Raw genomic sequence first — 24946 nt, forward strand, 5'->3', positions numbered from 1 at the left:
TCAACCTCTCTCTCTGTGGTTGGTGGCGGGGTTTTTTTTGTTTTGTTTTGTTTTTGTTTTTTTTTTTTTTAGGCAAAGAAATCTATCCGCCTCTCCCCCGTCCTCCCCCGTCCTCCCACCCTGTGAGGGTGAATTACAGAGCGACTCTCCTTTTTTGTTTTTTAAATGGGCAACCACATGGGGGAAAAGACTGGGATGTGGTGACTGTAATTACACAGCAGCCTGCCAACAGGTCGGCCATGGAAACTCTCGCTCAGCCCCGCCTCACCCGTCCTTAGCCGTCCTCCCCCGTCGCCACCGTCTTTAAGGGATTTTTCTCTCCATTCTTAGATCCTCCGCCGACAGTACATACCAAAGAAATGATCAGGTTTCTGCTGCCAGGACTTGGTCTAAGGTCCAGCCCTGTCAGACACATCCACACTGAAATTAGGAATTTCATTTTGTCTTTTATTCCTTTTAAATTCTGCCTGTTTGACATCATTTGCATTCATGGTGCCACAGATCGGCTCCTGACTTTAACCTTTGATGTCACATCTCAGAGTCCAGTGTGACGTCTTCAGAGGTCTATGCTCAGTTTGCTGTGAGAGAGAAAAAACAAATCAATGATTAATAAATGATCAAGATAGATGCATATTTATTTCCTGCTGGTCAAACAATTGATTTGTGAGCTAATTGTTTCAGCTCCTCAGTGAAATATTGTCTCTCAGCTGCTTAAATTCACATGGGGGGTGGTCATGTGACTGACGGGCGTCCCAGAGGAGCCGGTGAGGCCTCTGAGGAAACAGCAGAAACAATAGAGGACCAAATATTTACTGTTGCTCAGCTCATCAGAGACTGCAGGAAGATTTATGACCTGAGAGTCAGAGAATATGTTTATTCATTTTTACTGGTTTATTAGTCCATAAAGGGTCACACTGGGATCTTTCCGTCTCGCTAGGAGGCCATGCCGGGACAGAGGAGGCAAGGAAAGGAAACGAGAAGGATGGGAAGGACATGGAAAATTTTAGGATGGAAAAGAAGCATAAAAGGAAAGAGCTACAAGAAGAAGCATAAATGTTTCCGTACATGACTGAGAACAAGCAGAAAAGGAAACAATGAGGTTAGAAAAGGAGGAGGCAGGGAAGGAATCAACAGAAGTGCAAGGAAACAGCCGGAATGAAAGAAGGATGATGGCAAATCTGGCAAATAACAGAGACCAGAAAGAAGAAAGAGACGAGGGACTAAGGGAGGAAACAAGGAAGGACACAAATATCTGAACACAAGGAAGCAGGAAAGGAAATGAGGAGGTAGGAAGCAACGGAGTTAACAAAGCCCAGTCTGTCCTGAGGGGGTCGGACAATCTGAGGGTTACACACGTTGTGGCAGGTGCTCAGGTCACCTGATCCACAGCAGGTACGAGGGCGATCATGTGTCAGCCTAGCAGCAGGTCGTGCATGAAGCACATGGTTGGAGCTTCGTGAACAGAAGAGACGCTGAGGAGCTGCAGGTACAGCAGCGTCAGACTCTTCACCATCAGCTCTTTGTGGGTTTTGTCCCTTTGTGGTGGTTTTTCTGGTTGTTTCTCGTTTTGGTGGGTTTTCCCTGCACTGGAAGAGAACATTTGTTCTCCAAATAAAAACCGTGAACCACATCAATCGCTGTTTTTCAAGACCTCGACCTCCCATCAGCAGCTACCCGCTGAAAAGTGGCAGAATCTGAGCCTGAAGCCAAAATCCATCAGAGTGAATCAGGTCAGAGAAAACAAAAGCTTCACATTGATCCGATCGCTGCTGTTGCTGTTCCAGTTGTTTATAACTGAGCCGACACACAGCATCATTTTGTTGTTCTGAAGGAAACAGGAGGTTTGTCTGCTGCTGTCATCATCCACCGCCATCCGCCGTCCTGTCCCATGCACGTCTGGCTTTCAGATATTTGTGTGTGAGATGTAAGACAGGCGCAGACAGGTGCACGTGACTTACAGCTTTATTTCCTGTGACTTGTCGGTAAGGGTTCAAACACAGGTATTAATGCTTCAGCTGATAAACAAACCCTTGTTTCTAATCCACTGCATGAGAAAGAAGTTCTGGTACTGTGTGTACAAGAGCAGTGTCACAGGTGGTAACGTCAGTGTGACTCATTGATCGCTGAATGGTTTTATTGCTGTGGCGTTTCTATGTTTACAGTGGGAGGCCTCCATTGGCTCTCGCTGTGAGTGGGTGTGTGGGGGGGCGGTGGGGGCCCCTGAACATTTGTTGAGAGCAGTAACGTGCACAGGCCAGGCACAGATGGTGCCTTCATATCAGAGTGGGAGGAGGGCGGGGGGGGCATGATGGGGCTGTTTGGCTCAGCTCTCTTTTCTCTCTGCTGCAGTTTCCAGCCTGTTGCACCAGGCCCCTGCTGATAAATGGGACTTTAATTCAATTAGGGGCCTGTTGACGCCTCAGTGCGGGGCCCAATGCCCCTCCCCCAAGAGAAGAATGGCCCACCACTTCCTGTAATAAAGACATGTCCAGATTGAAAAAAACAAGTGCAGGTAAAAGCTCGACACTTAAAAAGACATGTCACAGTTCACCTCTCATCAAATATTTGAGATATGAGCATGAGGGGCCGAAATTACAGAAGTCAAATTTAACTACAAGAAGCTGCTTTGTAAAAATGTGTGAAGTTTTGTTTAGAGGAGTTTTCACCAAAGCACACAAACAGAAGATTTGAAAGTGGACTTCTGCTTCTGACTTCAGACAGTATCGTCCCTGTTTCTCTTGTTTTTCAAAGTCATTTTAAACCAGGTTATGATCCAGTGTCAAACCAGGTTATGATCCAGTGTCAAACCAGATTGTGATCCAGTGTTAAAGCAGCTCTTTAAAAACTAACTGGACTGCAGACCTATTGAATTTATTTGAATGGTTTCATTTTATGGAAATCTTCTCAAATTAAGCCCAGCATGGTACTGAAACACTATGTGGTCAAAAGTATGTGGACATATTTTGACATCACCTCCTTAAGTTATGGTCATGTGGTGTACACATTCAATTTAAATGGTTTTGTGAAAGTCCTAAAAAAATCATACAAAGTGTGATCAATGGACAAAAATATTTGGACATCCATTGAGGGCCCTTAGTTCAGTCTTTTCATCATGTGTTTGGCTTTAAAGGAAGCAGGAAATGCAAACCTGTAGAGATTCACTATGGCCAAACATATATGAACAACTATTCCCAGTTTGTACATCTGTCCACATATTTTTGGCCAGGTATCTGTTACCTGCCTGTGTGTTTTCTCTCACTTCCAGTTCATAGCCGCTAGGCAGCGACCTCATTTTCCACAGCAGCAGCGCCTGTCTTACCTACCCCCTCCCCCCCGTTGTTCAGGTGATCTGCTCTCAGGCGAGAGAGAGAGAGAGAGAGAGAGAGAGAGAGAGAGAGAGAGAGAGAGGAGGAGAGAGGAGAGAGAGAGAGAGAGAGAGAGAGAGAGAGGAAAAAGACAGAGCGAGCTGGTTTCATCTCAGTACCTTGCAGCGAGTGGCAGGATGTGGACGCAGCACCTGGACGGTCCACGGTCTCTGGAAATACAGACGGGTTCTTTTCTGCCTCAGGAGTCAGAGCGTGGACACCTGGATGATGATCAGAGGAAGTGGCTGCTGTGAACTGAGCAGACCTGTCAGGTGCACTTCTGGACTCTGGAGTTCACGGTGACTCTCATGGAGGACCCTGTAAATCTGCAGGAGCTGACAGCAATCTGCTCCGAAGCCCCGCCCTCCTGATGATTGAGCCTGGTCAAACGGAGAGCCGGGATTGGCTGCTGTAATCTGAGCCTCACATTAAGGTTGGCGGCTGGTTGGATGTTTTTATTATTCAGTTAGTTAAAGGTTGATTTACTTAGAGGAACTGAATCGCTGCTTCATTAATAAAACGTGACAGTGTAGCTGGATGGCCAACACTGTCCTCTGGTTTATTTCTGGAGATCAAGTTTAGAAACTTCGTGATTAATGGGACAGAGAATCAGATTTCTTGTGGACGTGGGTTCATTCAGATGAGTAGAAACCTTGTGGTGTTTTCTAAAGTGAAGCCACAGAAGTGGCAGCCTCTGATTAAACAGAGACGTGAAGCGTCTGCCTTGACCCTGGAGACGGTGCTGAGCCCTGTTTCATTTTTTTCAAACATGTCCAGCAGCTGAAGGTCAAACATCAAACACTCTTTTCATCTTCCTGTTCGCGGTGTCTCCAGTTTGCCTCAGGTTTACCACAGACCAGTTCATGTGTTTGTTCGAGTCTCTGTCCTTAATGGCTGATGTTTATGTATTTCAGACCAGTTTGTAGTTTGTGTGTTTCCAGGTTCTTGCTCTGTGTTTCTGGGTTTGTCTTCATGTTTGTTTCCTGTTACGTTTTCTGCTGTTGCTCCGAGTTCATGTCTTTGGGTTCATTTCTGACTTCATGTCAGACTTCTGTGTTGATGTTTTGTGATTCTTGGAGATGAGGTTCAGGTTCAGTTTGTGTTCTTGTCTTGTGTAGTTGTGCGTTGTGGTGCAGGGCGTCTTTCGGAGCTGAAGCGAATGTGGGAGTGAGAAAAAGACAAGTGTTGGCTCTTTCTTGCTTTCTTTCTATGTCGACCGCAGCACCTGCAGCAGCCTCCGAGCCCGAACACATGAGCCAGTGTTCGGGCTGGTCCGTGGAACATACCTTCCCATGACCACCTGCCCGGAAACTCGGTGGCCCCCTCCTCAGCCGTCACCCTCCCCCCGCACAAACAGCTGGAGGCGTTTGTTTGCATTAAGAAACGAGAGTGAGAGAAAGTGTGGGCCAGAGGAGGAGAGGATGACGACAGGGAGGGAGGGGGCACAGCGAGAAGATTAATGTGTCTTTGTAAAGCGCCTGCCTGAGAGGGAGGGGGAGCTTTGGGAGGGTAATGCCCTGCGATGTGTCGCTGCTGCTTTGTCCTCCAGTCCCTGAATGGACACAAAGGACGGACGGCAGCAGAGGTGATGGCCACAGACAATAGAGCTCTGTGGGGTTAGCAGGTCGCTGCGGCGGCCGTGGACAATGCGGGAGAGGTGAGTCGGCGGCGACGACAGCGCTCTGTCCAAATGCGACTGCAGAGGACAGAAATAAAAGTCCTGCTGCCATCGCCGCTGTGTTCACGGCACAAAATGGTGGACGCAGTGTTGCCCCCGGTGACATCTGCCACTCTGCCACTGTCACGTGACCCGGCCGACAAACAGAGCGGTGAAAGGCTTTTGTTTGGGAGGTCGCCGATCGACCAATCACAGCGCAGAGGCCCACTCAGACTCAGTTAGTCCTGTTCTGTGAAACCAAGACTTGTCGTGGCATCACATCCATACACGCAGGATGTTTCCTGGCATTTAAAACACAACAAAGTCTTTCCATATCTACTCTCCTCTGTCCTCTGCAGTCACACATGAACTGATGTGCACGTGTGAATATATTGTGTATTCAAGATAAAACTCTGGGATGGACTGTACCAACGTGTTCACAGCAGCAGCTAAAGGCTCAGCGCTGCAGTTTGAAAATACAGGAAGTTGTTACTGAAACAATCCGACCTGCAGTTTCTGCTTCAGTTTATTTATAAATGTCAGTGAACCGTAAAAAGCGCAGGAAATAAACGTTATTGTGCTGATGGACCCTGAAAACTGCAGCGTTTGTTTATTTGTTTATGTTTGGGTTCTCGCTCATGTTGAAATGTTTTTGAAATGTCAGTGTTCACCTCGATAGAGTCTGGTGGACTCTTGAGTCCACCAGTGTTTGAGTCCAGGATTTATTCCTCTGCAGCAGGTCACAGATCCTTTCATCCAAAAGGCAAAAGCCACAATAGCAGTGGGCCTGTGGGGCCCGGGGGACCTGCTAGGGGGTTAAGTTGTGAGTGAGATCATATTATATTCCAGCATATACCTTAGACCACACATCGAGCATTCACGTCTCACTTTTCAGCTCTTTCTTTTCTCCCTCTTTTCTTTTTTTGATCACAGAGGGCATTACCCCGTCTGAACTCCCCTAAATCCTGGTGGTCACACCTCTTATTAAAGCCGGTTTTGTCCCACGCCCTCCACCCCCGCCCCTGCTCTTGGTATTCAGCCCAGGTCAGCAGATTTCAGCCCAGCCCACCGTGGCTCCCCTTTTTAATTTGCACCTGTTGCGCAGTTGTCCAGGAGGCAAGTGCCGCTGCTCGTAGGCAGACAAAGATCATATTATGAGCAGATATCCACAGACTAATCTCCACATACCCAAAGGGGAAGGGGAAAACCTGGGAAGCTGTACTTCATTTTCCCTTCCCTGGGAACCTGCACAGCACTCGGATGTAAAGGTTTACAGGGTGGAAGCTGGCAGCAGATAAAATCCTGCAGGAGCTCGGCACTGAGCTGGCAGCCGCCACAGATATATGTTGCTTTGTTATGCGTCCACTGAAGTGAAAATGAGGCTGAAAATCGGTCCTGTTTTCGGCTGAGGTCAGGCCTCACTCGCCAGTTCCCATGATGTCATGGCTCTTTGCTCCCCCCATCCTCCCCTGTGCACCTCCGTCGCTCTCAGGCTTACCACAGGCCACATGTGTCAGTGTTACAGTCTGAGTGTGAAGGTTTCTGAAGACCAGAACCTGAAGAGGGTCAGGGTCTTAGCAGTGTCTGTCATGTCTTCATACAATATAATGTGTTAAACAAAAGGTTTGTCACGTGGAAGAGACACTCTTGGCACATTGTTATCATCAAATACTGGCTGCACAGTGCAGGTTTATATTTACCATCAAAACTTTAACCTGTCCTTTAATTCAGTACTTTTACTGTGTGGCGTTACTGACCATGCCACCCTAAAGAGGATCCAGGTTTTCTACTCTGTCCCTCATCTGAACCAGGTTTATGTTTAGTCATGGAACATTTATAGCCTTCAGTCCCCTGAGAGTCTGAGTCAGAAAAAAACTCCCAGTTCAGGAATGTGCCTTCCTCCTCCTCCTCCTCCTCCTCCTGGTCCTGGTCTTGGTCCGGATGTTGTTGTTGAAACCTAACATGCCTTCTCGTGTTTGTGTTGCAGTGCTGAACTATGAGAATGTGGTGGAGACAGGTTCGGAGACAGACGAGGACGACAGGATTCTGGTCTCTGAGGACGGTGGCCTCGCTAATGGAGCAGGAGGAGGAGGAGGAGGAGGAGGAGTGGGAGGGGAGGATGAAGAAGCGGGCAGCCCGGCTGGAGTGCCCACCTTGGCAGCGTCGCCCCGGGTCGCCCATGCTCTGCTGTCGTACCCGGGCCAGGAGGGTTCAGAGGACAGGGAGGGACTCCAGAACCACCACCATGGCTGGAGACTGGAGGACGACACCCACAGACACCTCAGCGGTGAGTTAGCACAGTACACAGCATGGTTACAGGGGCAGAGAATCCAGGTTTCTTCAATGACAATGTCCATCGTGTTAATAGACGACACACACAATTAACGTTTGCAGAGAAATTCAACGAAGAACGAGATCAGTCACACAAAATGGTCCCAAATGTTCAGATTTGAGACCAAAACACCTCCTTGTTGACTTGTGCGTGTGTGTGTGCGTGTGCGTGTGTGTGTGTGTGCGTGCGTGTGTGTGTGTGTGTGTGTGTGTGTGTGTGTGTGTGTGTGTGTGTGTGTGTGTGTGTGTGTGCGTGTGTGTGAGATAAAACACAAACATGTCTGGGTAGATATTTTTGGCTTTGTAACCACACAGTTCTTTTCATGATCAATTAGTCTGATGATTATTACCAATCGTTTCATCTGTAAAATATCAGCTCATCCATTTTCTCAGACGACTCAGATGTTTTGTCCAAAACAGAAAGTTCCAGTGTGTAATTTCAACATCTGATAGAAAATGTTGTGGTTAATCTACCACAAACTTCCTTCGTAGATTTCCAGAGCTGCTGCATGTCCCAGTCTTCAGTGAGTGACGTGAGCAGGAGTGAGGTGTCACCAGGTGACCAGTCACATGACAACTGTCTGCCGTATAGAGGACTCTGGGACGTGCAGCTCTAAAAGCTGCTGAGTGCAGCTTTAGGCTGACATCCTTTTCTTACCGTGAGGACTCGGATCAGGTTTAGTCACAAACAAATAAATTAGCAACTTCACAGGAAGAAGAAACATGCGAACAATAAAAAAGCATCTCTTCAGGTCTGAGTGGGTGTGGCTTAATTAGTTTGAACAGATTTATCTAGGAAAGGGTGAAAGTAGCATCACACGTGATTCTCTGTACTTCAACATTAGACCAGGAGAAGCAGCAAATCCTTCATCCAAGAACCTGGAACTGTCACGTTTTTGGAGGTTTTGCTTGAAAAATGACTTAATCTACTTAATTATCAAAAGTTGCAGATGAATTTTTGGAGGATTCACTAATTAATCTGACTGATGCAGCTCATCCTGGCTGCAGGCCCAACTACACAAACTCTACCTAAAGGTCAAAGATGAGTTTTGATGCCTAAAAATCTGTGGTCAGATAAAAAGAGACATTTTTAGAGACGTGAGAGCAGAAGAGCAGGTGATGAAGTCGGCGCTGCCGACGGGACAGTTGGTGTCGGTGGAGCCGCAAAGACAAATACTTGTAATTAGGATTCAAACTGCTCGTTAGGGGGAGCGGGACTCATTAACGGAGCTAAATGAAATCCGGAGCTTTATGACGGCCATTTACATGTGTAATCAGGCAGGCACATAGACGTCAGCAGAGACGGGCACCTCCATCAACACTAATGACCCAGCTCCAACCAAAAATGTCAAACTCGTCCCATTTAAAATGCAGAAAGTGTTAAAGTCTGAGAGTCCTTGCCTTGATCTTCATCATCGGCATCATCACAGTGAAGAAACACAAACAGGAGGAGCTTATTATGTTAATGGTCACTTCTTCGCGTGTGTTTTTTTGTTGTGCAGCATTTTTTAGTCAAGCAAAAGGCCTGAACACAGTTTGAGCATGAAGAACGTGGCCTGTCCTGAGCCGGGGTCTAAGCAGGAATCATCTCCTTACCAAAAGGACACAGGCCCTGTCAGACACGAGCAACATGTTGCTAAGCTGCAGGTGAAGGACTCAGATCCAGACAGAACTGATCTGGGGTCTGTAGACAAAATGTTTATCTGTCTCTGGTCCCTGGTTTCACTGAGTTCTGTCTAGCTACCGTGGATCACAGTGATGTTCATCAGGATCCAGTCTGTGTAGAAGTGGGTCTGCTGCATGTACCGGGGGTCCTCAACACATCTGCTGAATCCTACATTTCCCATAATTCTATTCTGTCTGCCTGTTTCACACATGTGGACCCAAACCCGGGTCTGGGCCGAGTGCAGTCGCTCAGAACGAATCCGTTCCCTCCGTCGGGCTGATTGTTCGTTCTCTCTGAGGGGCAGATGGCGTCTCGAGTACAAACAGCACCTCCGGGTGAAGAAACTCAGTGATCTGACAGAGGCGAGAGGAGCTGCTACTACTCTGAGCTGTGAGCGCCTGAAAACAGATTTTATCAGCAGGGACACAGGCCAAGGGACAGGAAGCAGAGAAACAATGAAGAAGAAAGAGAACAGGTGAAAGAATGGAAGGAAGGGGAGGAAGAAAGAAAGAAGGCAGAAAATGAATGAATGAATGAAGATGGAGAAAGAAAAGAGAAAGTAATGGAGGTCTGGAAGAAACGACAGATGGAAGAGGAGGAAAAGAAGAAAAACAATGGAGACGAAAGAAGCAAAAGGAAAAGAGAAGAAGAAATGAAAAAGGAGACAATAAAACAAAAAGGAAGTTGATGGATTATCAATCAGATCCATGAATCAGAGCGAAGGAAACGAGGGAAAAGAAGAGAAACTAGATGAACAACTGGAGGTTGGAGACGACGGTAAAGTTGTTTTCCAACAGAAAAAGAAGAAGCGGCAGCTGTCGACTCAGAAACCTTCGAACCACAAACAGAAGTGAAAAGCTCATTATTCTGCCGTCACCTCCATCTTGTCTCTGGAGGAGGAAAAAAAGAGGAACGAGGACACAAAGAGCCTCCATTTTCCTCTCTACAACAACAACAACAGGAGGAGGAGTGGGAGAGGAATGAGTTCAAGAGGAGAAAAGTGTTTCCATCACAGGACAAAATCTACACAAGGACCCTTGAAATCTGAAAACGACCAACAAACCCAAAAGAGCAGCGATCGGCCCATTAGTCAGTCCAAGTTTAGAAACCAGGTTTTATTGTCATTTGTTGTTTATTATTTATTGTTATTGTTATTTATGTCGATGTTGTGTTGAGACGACACTGACGATATGATGATCGGGTAGAGGCATGGATTCATGCAGAACGTAATTGATCATGAATATAATCTTTGTTCTCGGTTTAGCTCTATGAGATAAATAACATTTACTGAACTGGATGGTGTCAATGGAGAACTGTGATTAAACACAAGTGAAATAAAAAAATGTTTTCTGTTTTCAGAGAAATGTAACATTAAGTCACACAGCAGGAGCTGATTCTACTTTTAAAATCAAAATACTCCAACTCAAAACTGAACTTAAGGTCTCCTCTGATTCTTCATGTCTTCAGTCTTTTACTTTACATTGAGGTGAATGGAGCTTTGTTTTCAGGTGAGGAACAAGGTGCGAATGAACTAACTGTGTCTTGGTCTCAGTCTAACACAGACTTCCTGTGTACGTGTGATATGGATTCATTCGTTCCCCCTGGGTTAGGGGATGGTGGGGGGGCAGGGCTCCTCGCCTCCTGTTGTGGGGGTGGAGGTGGGAGGAGAAGGGGGAGGTGTGTCCCTCCTCTCAAGGGTTGAGTGAAGCTTATGATCCTTGTGACTCTGGTTGAGGAGTCACATGAGGAGGGCGGGAGGGACAAAAACAAAAGCCACAGTTGTAGGTTCACTACAAGAACCTCAGATTGTGATTCTGTCTCGGGGGAATCCAGCTGACCTGCCTGCAGCGCCATTCTGCTCAGACAGCTGACACAAATTCCTCTGCATGTTTCATTCTACAGATGACAGGAAGGACGAATATGAACCTGTGGGTCCGGAGGAGTCTCTGCACGCCGTGGGAAACGCCACAGGTAATAATGGTGGTCATGTAACAACCATGAGCCAAGGTCAGCCCTGGCCCTCTGGCACCTTTCATGGGTTTCTGCTGGTATGATAGTACAGTTTCAGTTTGCTTGGTTACCTCATTTCTTTTGTTTCATGGATCTGACTACCTCTGAAATACCAGCCTTTACTCACTTCAGGCCATAATCAGTTTAAAGGAAGTTTCCTGAAAATAAAAGTGAATTCTAGTATTCATCAGAAAGACAGTAGGCCTGTTATGATATATAATATATAACATTGGTAAAGGTTGATTAAATTGAAAACTAAATTCTTCACTTAGTTTGTTCAGAGACAAAATATCTCCATATTTAATTCTGTTTTACCTGTGACTTTTCTAAGATCAGATCATTTTTACATGTTAGATTTGTTTTGGTTTTTGTCTCATATTTTTATCTTCTTTTTCCTGCTGGAAATAGTTTTTTTTTTTTACTTGCTCCACAAACAAAAGCAGAAGTTGTCATATTAAGTTCCTGTTCAAAAAGCCTAAGAACAGCCACATTACCACCACAGTCCACAGTGCCATGAGCATGAATATGGTTTGGAATATGTCATATGTGAATATGTTTTGGATGCTGCTTCATGCTGTCTTAACTGTTTACCAAACAAACTGATCTGGACTCTGAACTCGTGTTGCTTCCTGTGTTCAGTGAGGCGACTGGATGGCGTCTCTGAACTTGACGAGTACTTTCTGAAACGGAAACTGGAGGAGGGCGACGGGCACCCTGCAACCATCGCCGAGTACCTGCAGCGCAGCGACACCGCCATCATTTACCCAGAAGCCCCGGAGGAGGTGACACGACTGGGCACACCCGAGGCCATTGGTCAGGACGAGAGCGAGCACGGTGAGAGGAGGAAACCGCCAAACACTGAACTTCAGATAAGAAACAGCAACTTTGTCCTGTGTAATATAGAAAACCATGTTGATTTTATGTGAGAGACTCGTATTACATTTAGAAGCCCAGTGTTATATCCTGAAAATGGCTGGTAATAAAAATGATCATAAGTGGGTTAACTCTGACTACCATAAGCCCTTTTGGACCAAAGGCACTTTTTCATAGTTCTAAGAACCTTTGGAGGAAGTTCCCCTTTTTTATGTGCCTGCACCACAGGAACTGAGAACTGTAACAGACTTCTCTGGAGTTGGTACTTCAGGACAGTAGGAACTGATATACATTTGTGTCGATTCATCAAACAGTCATCAAACAAGCCATTGCAGCAACTGGTGTTTTAAAGTTGGACTAGTCTAAACAACAACTTGTAAGATGAGAACCACTCTCAAATGGACCAACGCCTATGATTATTGCAATAGGTTTGCTTTTATGCAGATGACTCAGTCTTATTAAACACAGGACTTTGTGCCGCAGTAGAAAAGAACTTTAGGGCAGCTTATAAACTCTTTCCTGTTACACTGATCCATTAGCAGCCACAATCTTTGACCTTTGACCTTTGTCTCTGTATGCAGACCTTCCACCCGGCACTCCGGATGACTTCGCCCAGCTGATCACATGTCCATACTGCAACCGTGGCTACAAACGCCTGACGTCTCTGAAGGAACACATCAAGTACCGGCATGAGAAGAACGAGGAGACCTTCACCTGTCCACTGTGTGCCGACACCTTCAGCCATCGCTCACAACTGGAGCGTCACATGACCACCCACAAACCCACCAGAGACCAGGTAAAATACACCTGCATGGACCCTCTGCCGTAGCTTTTTATTTGATTTGTGGGTTTTTCTCTTACAGTATCTTTTATGTCACTGTAGAGCACAAGAGCAGAGGAGGTCAGGTGTCATCTGCAGTGTCCATTTTGCTCCAACACTCACCTCAACCTTTTCCCCCTCAGTTTCCATTTTGTTTCTGTCATATGAAACGGTTCTACTTCATCATTGTAGGCATTAATCAGAATGGTTTCAATAAGAAACAGTTCCAGCCTTAATGTTTCAACTTGAAATGATTCGACTTTTGGCCAAAATTGAAGCTACTGTTTGTTTAACTGTATGTTGATGTTTTGGAAAAGAACTGTGGCCTAGTAAATCTATCAGATCAAGCAGAACTCACAGACATGCAGATACAAAAATCTTTCAGGCTGAATTTTAGATTGTGGTCCAGTCCAAACCTTCCCCCCAAGTCTCCCCAGTCTGCCCAGTAACATGAGGCGAGCTAAAACCTCCTGAACCTCAGTGACAACAGATGGATTCTGAGCTGTTACGATTTTTTCTACAGTTTAAAGTTGACATTTTTGTAATAAAACCTCGTCCCGTTCAGCTCATTAGCAGCTGCATCCCCCACAACGTGCCTACAGCTCTGCATGCGTAGGATGTGCGAGCATATTGACTTCCCCGGGCCGCCTGAAGTTTCTATCAGCTGTTGCTGGAACAGAAACTGGAACAGATTTGATCAGAAATTACCACTAATACAGAAACAGCTTTTATCTCTCTGTAGAAATCTCACACTGGGTCATTTTCTACAGATATAGTTCAGGGTGTTGAACAGTAACCCAATAATAATCTGGTGTTAAATATTTCCTGCACACGCCTGTTTGATCCCCCCATGATCCAAAATTCACATTAGTCGATAACTGAGCAGTGAATCATTCAATTTTCCAATTACACTGTGATTATAATGAGATTTCCTGAGTTCGGCCCATCAGCTTCAGACGCTGTGTTCTGCTCACAGAAACCCCGTCTGTATACCTGACCCTCCTCCCGGACCAGGCCCACCCCCCCTCAAGGCCCTAACCAGGAGCAGATGGTCTTTTCCCTGCTGGTTTAAAGAATCATAATCCTCAAATGACTTTAAGTGCTTGTTTATTTGTGTACTTCCTCTGAGTTAAACTGTTAAAGAGACACTCAAGAGGCTGAGATTCAAACCTGAATCCTTCCTGACGGGGAAGTGTTTGTCATGTCAGGACAACTTTACTGAACCTATTGGTACAAACGGAAAATTAGGTTCTTTTTATTCCCTAAAAAGACCAAGAAATACTGAAATGTTCCCCTGCAGCCATACGTTGTAAAATAATTTCAAAAACATTTCGTCTTTTTTAGTCTTTATTGTTCTTTTACACTCAGGCATATGGGCCCCAGATCTCCAGGAGCCCACAGGACCCTGTTTCCCTGATTAGCTGCTAATTTGTCAGGAAATTTGTATGTCAAAGGTGCAGTAGGTACGGGGGGTGAGGGTTGATGTGTGTCGGCCTGTTCTTGTCTGAAGTGTAATTTCATCGTTTCTCTTTATTGTCCTCCCAGGGGACATGTTTTAACGATACACTGCAGATATGTTCTGTCTCCGCCCTCAGAGTAACATTTAAAGAGTCTCAAGATGAGACTGAGTTGTCGAAGCTGAACTGGACTCAGAAACACTTCGGATTTCCTCAGCTACAAAACCAATGAATAAATCAGTACTACATACATAACACTTCTGTCAACAGAACATGTCTAATAAGCCTGAAACACGGTTTGAAATGTTCTGATAAACTGATAAATCCTTCTTCCTCCTGCATTTTCATTCATTTTCATTCTCGTTGTTCGTATAATGTGTGTGATTTGAACTCAAACATTTAGTTTGTCCTGTAAATTAAAAGAAGCGATTCCCTGTTTCTCAGCAGGGCTATATTCCATTCAACCAGCTGAGACAAAAGGATTTCAGCTCCCACTCTCTCTCAGCATCAACTTTTCAGTGTTTTTACCGAGGGAACCACGTCTCCCCCCAACTGTGTTTGTGTTTATCTCTGTATTTGCATTTCAAAAGACGGGAATGTACCTCCACGACAAACTGTTACCTCTGAACAAAGTCAGCCCACGCTGTTTCTCAGAATGTGTTTCAGATAAAGAGTTTAAGAAGCTTCAAGAAGAACCTGTCACTATCAGATCTGCTTTCCTAAATACTATTAAAATCCCCCGTGAGCTTCTGTTCCACGGCCTCATAATCTGCTTCCCTCTCTGCTCATGACTCCTACTCTTCCTCCATCACATGAAAACTTCTTTTTTCTCTCTGCAGCCGCTGCTGCTGAACGAAGGGGCTGGAAACCGCAAGTTTAAATGCAGTGAGTGTGGAAAAGCCTTCAAATACAAACATCACCTGAAGGAGCATCTTCGTATTCACAGCGGTGAGTCCGACTGCTGCTCCAGATGTGACGTTACACTTGGCTGCTGCGTGGCTTTCTGAATCGAGCCCTGTTCCATATCAGCAGATCAGGCCAAGGCGAAACACAAACAAAGAATGACTGTATCTTTCTCTGTTTGACACTGATCCTGTGCAGTTAGAGGAATGAGTCACACTTACACAGTTTTGTCAAGTCATTCTGCGGTAACCTGCTCTAATGCTGTTGGTAAAATACTGAGTCTTGTGACAGATTTGCTCAGGAAATGTTCTGAGCTGATAGACCTGTAAACTAAAAATGAACCGCAGTCCTCGGCCTCACAGTGAGATTTCTGACTCTATACCTAAACAGGTTTCAGTGTTGGTTCTCCTGTTGAAGCAAACTCCACATGTTGGTAAGGAAAATATTCTTCTGGGTCCAGACACGCCAACGAACAGGAAACAAACAATGTCAAACCTGTTAGTGGGAGTAGAGGCAATTAAGGGCTGACCAGACTGTTAATATGCAAAAACTACCATGGTACAAAGAGCAGGCCAGGTCATCACAGGCTGCCCAAAGTCTCACTTATTTGGCAAATCAAATAAACATGTCCAGAGTAGCCCAGACTCTGAAGTAAATATTGAAACAGGATTAATGCAAATAAAGACACTAATCCATTCATGTTGTGTTGCAGGGGAGAAGCCGTACGAGTGCTCCAACTGTAAGAAGCGGTTCTCCCACTCCGGCTCCTACAGCTCACACATCAGCAGCAAGAAATGCATCGGCCTGATTGCTGTCAATGGGCGTGTACGCAACGGGAACAACAGCAAGCCTGGCTCCTCCCCCAGCTCCACAACCTCATCACCTGGGAGTCCCACCCTCAACCAGCTCCGCCACAAACTGGAAAACGGGCGACTGCTCGGCCCTCCAGACCAGCAGGGTCAGCTCAACATCAAAACTGAGCCGATGGACTTCAACGAATACCGGCTGCTTATGGCCTCACAGCACGGGTTTGCGGGGCCAGGGGTTTACCTGAATGGACACGGAGGAAGCCCCCTGAGCATACACAGCTCCTCTCAGAGCCCACTTCAACATTTGGGAGGCATGGGACTAGACCTCTCCCTGCTGGGCTATACAGGACCGCTTGGGAACAATCTGAGTGAGGTGCAGAAGGTGCTTCAGATTGTGGACAACACAGTGTGCAGGCAGAAAATGGACGGAAACCCAGAGAGGATCTCCAAGCTCAGAGCCTACATGAAAGAGCTGGGTGCCCAGATGGAGGAGCAGAAACTGGCCCAGGCTGGCTTTCAAGTGGTGGGAGACAGCAGCCCCACAAAGAGCATCATTGACTACACGCTGGAGAAGGTTAATGAGGCCAAGAGTCTGATCGACGACTCCAAGAGGCAAGTGGATGTCAAGAATGAGAAATTCAACAACTCTGTGCACCTCAACAGTGACGAAAAATCCCATGACAGCCAGTTCCTGCCATTCTCCTGCCAATACTGCAAGGAGACTTTCTCCGGGCCCATCCCGCTGCACCAACATGAGCGCTACCTGTGCAAAATGAATGAGGAGATCAAAGCGGTTCTGCAGCCAGCTGAGAGCAGTCCTGCCAGCCAAAGGGAGGCCATTCCCTCTGAGCAGCCCAGCACCGAGCGATCCACCAGCCCCATCAACCCCTTCAAGGATCACGTGTCACTGATGAAAGCCTACTTTGCCATGAACACTGAGCCCAACTCAGAGGAACTGCTCAAGATTTCAGTAGCTGTAGGCCTGCCTCAAGAGTTTGTCAAGGAGTGGTTTGCCCAGTGGAAGAGCCAAAATCTTCATGAAGGCAGTCTGAGAAAAAATTCACCCCCCCCTGTCCATGGCGGACCAGACATTAACCACAGCTTGAGCAGGTCACCAATGTCGCTCAATTTACATGGAGGCTTCACTAATGGTGACTCCTCCCACAGACTCACAAAGGCCAATCAGTTTACAGCTAACAGGCAGATAACAGGGGACAAACCACTAGACCCCTTGGACCATTTGAGGAGCGACACTCCGTCGCCCCTCAACCTTTCCTCTACTTCCTCCAAAAACTCTCAGAGTAGCTCTTACACTCCAAACAGCCTAGCTTCTGAGGATGCCCATGGGGATATACCACTAGATCTGTCGCTACCTAAACACATGGCACAAAAGCTCGTCTCTGTAGGAGAAAAGCGACCCAGACCCAACGGCTTCGTCATTGAGCACAATGGAGATGCGCAAGGACTAGAACAAAGATCTGGGCCCTTAGACCTGGTCAACATCAAGAAGGAGGAAAACTCTATCCACCAACTGGAGAAAAGCACCAGTCCTATCTTTGGGATCAATCCCTTCTCTGGTGGTCCTGTCTACACTTCCCTGCCACCGCATGGAGCATTTCCTCCACCCACCTTCATGTCTCCTGCCCAGGCCACCATCCCGGGTCTCAGGCCCTACCCAGGTCTTGACCCCATGAGCTTTCTGCCACACATGGCCTACACCTACGCCACTGAGGCAGCCACATTTGCTGAAATGCAGCAGAGGAGAAAGTACCAGCGAAAACCAGGTTTCCAGGTAAAACAGTGATATCAGTGATGCAGTTTTACAGGCCCTCATTTGTCAGTGTCTTCCAAAGCGATTGAAAGTGTCCGTACCTTTCACTTTAACTCCAGGAAGGAGACACGTCAACAGTTTCCTGTTTGAATTCCAGCAGATAACCTTTGTTTGAAATAAAAAGCTGTTGGCTGGCTCATAGTTTGAGATTTTTAAAAAGGTTGAAAGGTCCAGGATTTAGGTTCAGGAGTTTGCCTTCATGAATAAATGTTACCAATATTTTAGTAGAACTCAGCAAAGACCACACCTGCCATTCCCCTAATTATTTTTACTTTGGCATTTTCTACTTACAATAGATGTGATTAAGAGGAGGGAGATGACAGGAAGCAACAACCACACTTAAACAGTGACATTAAGGTTCAGAAGTCCAGGGTGCCCCCATAAACTGGTCTTTTTAGGATCAAGAGTCAGCTTTCAACCTTCACCTTTAAACCTGAATAGGCAAGATGTGAGGGTGAACCAGTGAACACCCTGAATACCTTGTTATCTGCTTCTGAAGAGGGTACAGTGTGAATGGCAGCTAATGGGCCTCAGAGAGTGATGACAGCTTTTCTGTTCTTCAGCTGTCCAACTGTTGTTCACCTGGTTTCTTTCTTTGGAAATGCCAACCCTACACTTCATTTAAAACCCCCTTGTCCCATATGTTCCCCCCTTTTTTTAAGTGTCCCCTGGATGATAGGGACTTACCCAGGTTGGGCCTTTAAGCTCTGTCCAGACTTGGGATCACAGAGGCGGTGGGGGGTTCGAACCAGAAGGTGTCTCTGAGCGTGAAGTCGACAGGTGTGGGATTATGAGGCGAACTGAAACGATGTGTGCTTGTGTCTCAGGGGGAGCTGCTGGACGGGACGCCAGACTATCTGTCAGGCCTGGACGACCTGACAGACAGCGATTCGCTGCTCTCCAGGAAGAAGATTAAGAAGACTGAAAGTGGTATGTACGCGTGTGACTTGTGCGACAAAACATTCCAGAAGACCAGTTCCCTCCTAAGACACAAATATGAGCACACAGGTATATATAACATTTGGACACTTCTTTTTTACCCCACCCCCAATGCTTTTGTGCCCCCCCATATCTTATGTCTTCATATTTTCATTCTCTCCTTTTTGTTTTCATTTAGTCCAAAGCTCCCCCACTTTTTTCTTTCGCTCTTCTGTTATTTTTCTGTTTCCTGTAACCCATGCCCTTTAACATGTTCCTTTCTTTTCAGCAGGGGGTAGGGATCATTTAATATGGAGAGGATTACATAAACATTCAGCACCCCCAATATAAGCAACACTTTATCCAGCATCGCATTCATACTCATGTTTGTGCAGAGAGAGATGGGGAGGGGAGGTGTTTGCATGTGTAGCTGTGCCTGTGTGAGCATGATTCACTGATTCATTCCAGCAGAGAGATGGTCCATTTCTTCTGCCTTTACACTGAAAGGAAACAGTTTATGATGGAAACACAGCACCAAACATCCAGAGCGGAAATTTCACCTGCATCTTTACATCAGCAGGAAAACACCATGAGCTCTGGGCAGACCACAGCTCATGGTTTATAAAAAAGTGACTAGGAGACAATAAACAAAGACACTTTATATTTTCTCCTGGACCCTCTAATGTTTTTATTTCCCCTCATGTGTAGAGGCTTTAGACAAACCATCTATAGTTCACACGTTGTGTGGGTCTGTATTTCCCTGCAGGGCTACAGGGACAAACTGATTATTTTTCATCTTCACACTGTCAAAGAAACAGTAAAGCTACGTGAATCAAGCTTTACTAATTCAAATTTGTGTATTTTTGAATGAGCTTTGGCAAAAATCACAAACCAGTGAATTTACCTGAGGATATCAGGCTGAATTTACGAGAAATATGTTAAATAGTGTTGCACACATCACGTGTACAGCTGTGGGTGGAAACCAGCATCAAAAATACAGATCAACCATATTAGTTATAAAGCATCTAAAATAAAAAATATTTTTCTACGAGGTTTGGTTGAAAACTCGACCTGTTCTACCTTTGGCTCTTTCACTCAGTTGCATCATCCCTGGTTTATGTCCGCCCCAGTGGCTCAATTTTTATTTAAGTCATCATGTGCAGTAAAACACGTTTGTATTTTAAATTCTGCTGGAGATCTCAGACTTACACCAAAATGAAGGTGGAAGAAATGTGTATTAAAAGAGACGTGAAAATCAGGGCACAGGTTTTCCAAAAAACAATTTTAGTTCAATCGTTGTGTAGATTTAAGGTTTATTTTCATTTATTTTTTTCTTTATTTGAGGCCTGTTTGTCCCAGAACCAAAAATCCCCCTGAAACCTGAATTTTTCAAAGACGTGAAAGTGCCATGAAGCCACTGGTACATTAAACGATGTAGAGTGTTTATAGTGGCTGTATTAATGTTAAATATTCATTCAGTCTGAGCTTTTAAAAATCAAATCTGGTTTGCTTTAGTGAAGTTTTGTAGAAATACCATTTTAGCTTTTCTGTTTTTAAAAGGGAAGATATGAAAAGATAAAGATGAAGGCAATTCAAATGTGAAAGTTCATGGTTATTGGATATACATGTTTATATACACAGCACAGGTATATACACCCAGTGAGATCTTTCTTTGTAAATGGTCTTAAAAAACACAACCGGCAGTAACACGCACCCATGCACCAATGGGAAGGGCCACTGGGATCAGCTGGGGGTCTGGTGGTCACTTTGACGTGTGGACTAGAAAAGCCGGGGGTTCACCGGTTGCCCTTCGGTTATTGAACAACCTGCTCTACATCCTGAGCCACATCGTCGTCTGTAGGTCTCTGTATAGGTTTGAGGTTCTTACGGATGTTGTCTGATGTGCAGCTAATTCATTAAGGAGGATTTTGACATTATTCTCGACTTTGTTTGATTGAGGTTTTCTCCTCACTGTCGAGAAAACAAACTACAAACTAGCCCAAACCAACCCAAAGCAGCTTTCAAGCTAAGGTCTGTTTTTTTTCATTGAAGTTTGGTGGAAACGATGCTCACCTGAGTACCGTTCTTTTAAAAGCTGTGACCTGTTCTACCTTCATCTGTTTCACTTGGTTGCATCATCCCTGGTTCATGCCCCCCACCCCCATCACTCTGAATCTGCCGTCTCGGTTATTTTTGCTGCTCCGTGTGTGTGTGTTACAGTAAACTATGCCAGCTATGGTGGATGTTCCAGGTCTATTTGTGGCTACGATCTGCCTGCGTGCTTGTGAGGAGGTGTGCATGCATGTGTGCGGCATTTCTGCATGTGCGTTTTTATGTTGGCGTGGTCCTGGTGAAGCCGTGTTTTTGTGCATGTGTGCGTGGGCTTGGTGTTTGGACGGCGTTCAGCCTGTCGCTGGCAGCAGACTGCAGCATCCTGTTCAGTCAGATGAAAGAAGAGTCCATTCGTACACTGGCGTTGTTTGAGTAAAACCCGCGGTCTGCTACTCTAACGTCTTTCTGTGGCTGTGGGGCATGTTGTCTGATGCTCCTACCTTTAAAGGGCTTTGTGAGGGTTCATCTTAGAACCTGGTTTAGGACTGTGGCTCCTCCTCAGGGTTAAAGCAGATCTAAACTCAGTGATGCTGTTGCAGGATCACATTTCATTGTGCTAAGTGAAGATGATGTTGGCTCTGAAAGAGAATCCAGTTTCAAAACAATTAAATCAGGTTGAAGATTTGACGTTGTACTCTGCGTGTTCACAGGTTAGAACAAGAGCCAAACCTGTCAACGGGAAATGTAAAGAACAGGAATTGAAATTCTATCGATCAGTAAATTAATTGGTTGCATCCTTTCCTTGATTCAGTGACTTTTGCTGATCGTTACTTTTGAAGCAGTTTTAGCTCCGGTCTAATAATGAAGTTAACTATAACAAATGTTTGTGTATGTAAAGGCGGTGCTGGTCTTCACAGACAAAACAATGAATGAAACAAACTCAGGAGGAAGATGCAGCTGGTTCAGTCAGTTCACGTGTTTAGTGTTCTCTAGTGTTCTAGTGTTGTACCTGAAGCTCTGCTCTGAAAACGTTGACGTGCTGACCCGTCTGTCCTGTCTGCTGTGTCTCTCCAGGGAAGCGCCCTCACCAGTGTCAGATCTGTAAGAAGGCCTTTAAACATAAGCACCATCTCATCGAGCACTCACGCCTGCACTCCGGAGAGAAACCCTACCAGTGCGACAAGTGCGGCAAACGCTTCTCACACTCGGGTTCCTACTCACAGCACATGAACCACCGCTACTCCTATTGCAAGAGGGAGGCAGAGGAGCGCGAGGCAGCCGAGAGGGAGGCGCAGGACAAGGGGGAAGGAGGAGGAGGAGGCATGGTGGGAGGTCTTGAGCCCACTGAGCTGTTGATGAGGAGGGCCTACCTGCAGGGCCTGGGCCCGCTCGGATACTCGGACCCTGAGGAACAGCAGGATGGCAGCGGTACGATCCTGAGGGATAGCAGCGAGGGAGAAAGGGAGGAGATGGAAGTGGACGGCAAGATGTACAAGGAGGTGACAGACAGACAGGAGGCAAGTTTCAGGGAGGAAGAGGAGGAGGAGGAGGAGGAAGGCGACAGCAGGAGCCAGACAAGGGAAGAGGAGGGCAAAGACACAACGCAGTTGATAGATGAGAGTTCACGAGAAGGGAAGATAGACGGCAAGTCGGACCAGGAAGACTGAACGTGAAAAAACAAACAAGCTCAATTTCATTGTGAAGGGGCTGTACAGAAATGATCAGGGGATGGGGAGTTCATTAAGCTTGGCCCAAGGTTCACATTATTTCAGCCCTCCCTGCCAAAGCCAAATAGTTACTTTAAAAAGGCTTATCCAGGTCCAGGACCTGGCCCGTGTCCCGACCTGGACCCATTCACATTCAGCTGGTGGCTTCATTTTAACTCTGCTCAACTACAGTGAAATCAAATCGTGGCCTTAGATTCATCAGGTTCTATCAGACATTTTGGCCAGTTATTCTCACTTTAGTGCATCAAAGTTTGAATAATACAAAGCTCCGATCTGCAGTACTACAGGGTAAAGGTACTACATGTAAAACTCCAGTCATCAGGTTTCTATCCACGTGGTTTGAATCCTCAGTGGAAACAGTGAACATCAGAAACAAACCAGGGCCACCAGGTTCAGTTATCATATGCGTTGGTTAATACGACCCACAGGGCACCCACACGGGGCACCCACACGGGGCACCTGTGTGACAGGTTCACACAGCGAACTGGTTTAGAGCTGAATTACTTACCATGTGCTGATCAGTGATCCAGTCCCATCTCAGACAGACTTGGAAACTCTGCCACATTAACATTGTTTGGTTAGATTGTGCTGGAGTTGTGTTTTTGATAATGAATATTTACCTGGGATGTCACCTTGTGACCCTGGATGTGCTGTGAACCGCTGCATTCATATGTAAGCAGGTTGAAAACGCAGTATCAGATGTTTATCGCCGGTGAGAACCTGATCATTCAAAGGTCACGAATCGCCCCAGATAAAACGAGTCAGTGAAAAGAAACCGGGGTGGGGGGTGGGGGGTTAACATTACAGGTATTAACAGCACTGGGGAGCGAGGGTCATCTGACTTTTGGTCTCCTCTTCGTACAGTGTCTACCTGGAGACACGATGTCTGCTGACATCCCATCATGAAGCTGGGAGGGATTGTTTAAAGATCCACATTATGCAAAAAAATCTGAATAAAAAAGTAATAATGATTATCATTACAATGAGCTGAAGCTGTTTTTAATGTACAGTATTATAAAGGCCTAAAAGCTGTGTGGTGCTATGATGTTCTTAACTTCCTGTGTCTTGTGTTCAAAACCCACATCAGGAAATTGCACTCAACCCTGAATCACTACAAAATAAAAAAAAGATGAAAAAAAGAGGGAATAAAACCCTGAACACTTGGCCACTTCCCGTCAGTGTTACTGTTGTATTTTTGTCTCCTTAATTTACTGTGAGTTTTTTATTTTTATCCTGTTTATTTTTGCCACTAACCACACTATTTTGGGCCTCCTGTTTTATTTCTTTATGTGAAGGAACATTTAAACCTGTGTGATTTTCAAAATAAAATGTCAATGTGAGTCTTAAAAAGGAGAGGAAGGAGCAGGATTTGAAAGGGCTCAAAAAGATCAGATAAAAAAGGACAGAGCCTTTTTGTGTGTTTTTCTCCAGAGAAAGCCTTATATGCAAACCTTTTCACCTGTTTGTTTCTGCAAAGTGCCATCCCTGTACAGTGTACATCACCTGTCCTCTGCTCGGCTTCACTATTAAAAATGAATATTTCATCTTGTTTTGATTCGTCAGTATTAGCATTGATAGACAGCAGTTTGTTAGTTTACATATGTTTGTGCAATTTTCTGTATTTTTGTTCCATGACAGTATTTTTGTCAGTATTATGATTTTTTTTTTGTTGAATTTTCCAACACAAAATTCTTTTTTCTGTTTTTATTTGAGAATTTACCATTTTATTTATGTGACTCATTTTATATTTCCTAATTTTATTTATTTCATACTGTAGTGTACAGTATTAGAGTTCCTCACAAATAGATATATTTTAGTAAAAATGATTCAGTCATTGACTATTGGAGCAAAAACTATGAATAGAGCATCTGTGGTATTTGGAAAATTGACATTTTTCTTTTTGTTTTATTTGCTTTGAAACTACTGGAAATTCTAAATTTGGGGAACTTTTGATACGATGATTATTGTGAAAACACTGTATTTTTGAAAGTTTAAAAAATCCACTTTATTCATCCCACTGAAGAGGTGATGAAGGACTGATGATGATGATGAAGGAATTCCTGAAATGTCTAAAGTATTATTATTGAATTTTTAATTTCTCTTGGAAATGACCATGCTCGAATAAATGTAGCCAAATTAAATTTTAAGAGAAGTGTGTTTTTCTTCTTGTAGGACGCAGTCCAGTGCTCTGTTCACACACACAGTGATGATGATGAAATTGGATTTTAGCATCTTTGTGGTACCTTTATCTGGATGGACTTCACTACATGTCAGAGCCAAACCTTGGACTTTTTCCTGCTCTACATTTATCTGAGAACTTTAGTTCCTTTTCAGGATCAGATGGATCCAACAAAATACAGACTGATCATCAAACTTTATTGATCCCTGGGGGGAAATTCCCAAGATACCCAGCAGTATATAAAGTACTTCAAATTAGAAGTATATAAGATAGTTAACGTCAGTTACCCAGTGGTATATAAAATACTTCAAAGGTAATAATAATAATAATAACAAAAATAATAATAAT

At 45.2% G+C, this 24946-nt stretch overlaps 1 protein-coding gene across 4 annotated transcripts in view; it reads left to right on the forward strand.

The window, feature by feature from the left end:
- Window positions 1-24566, forward strand: part of zeb2a (zinc finger E-box binding homeobox 2a) — a 51994-nt gene extending 27428 nt beyond the window's left edge. For 2 of the 4 annotated variants that reach the window (XM_026296042.1, XM_026296043.1), the window contains exons 3-10: window positions 7010-7309; window positions 10922-10990; window positions 11669-11863; window positions 12484-12698; window positions 15019-15127; window positions 15795-17683; window positions 18550-18730; window positions 21767-22359. In XM_026296042.1, the coding sequence (XP_026151827.1) occupies window positions 7010-7309; window positions 10922-10990; window positions 11669-11863; window positions 12484-12698; window positions 15019-15127; window positions 15795-17683; window positions 18550-18730; window positions 21767-22359 (3551 nt within the window). Of the gene's footprint in view, window positions 1-7009; window positions 7310-10921; window positions 10991-11668; window positions 11864-12483; window positions 12699-15018; window positions 15128-15794; window positions 17684-18549; window positions 18731-21766 lie in introns of all 4 variants that reach the window. The other 2 variants (XM_026296045.2, XM_026296044.2) reach the window with 2 other exon arrangements.
- Window positions 24567-24946: the final 380 nt, after the last annotated feature.

This window comes from Mastacembelus armatus, chromosome 21 (genome assembly GCF_900324485.2).
Source record: "Mastacembelus armatus chromosome 21, fMasArm1.2, whole genome shotgun sequence".
Classification (NCBI taxonomy): domain Eukaryota; kingdom Metazoa; phylum Chordata; class Actinopteri; order Synbranchiformes; family Mastacembelidae; genus Mastacembelus; species Mastacembelus armatus.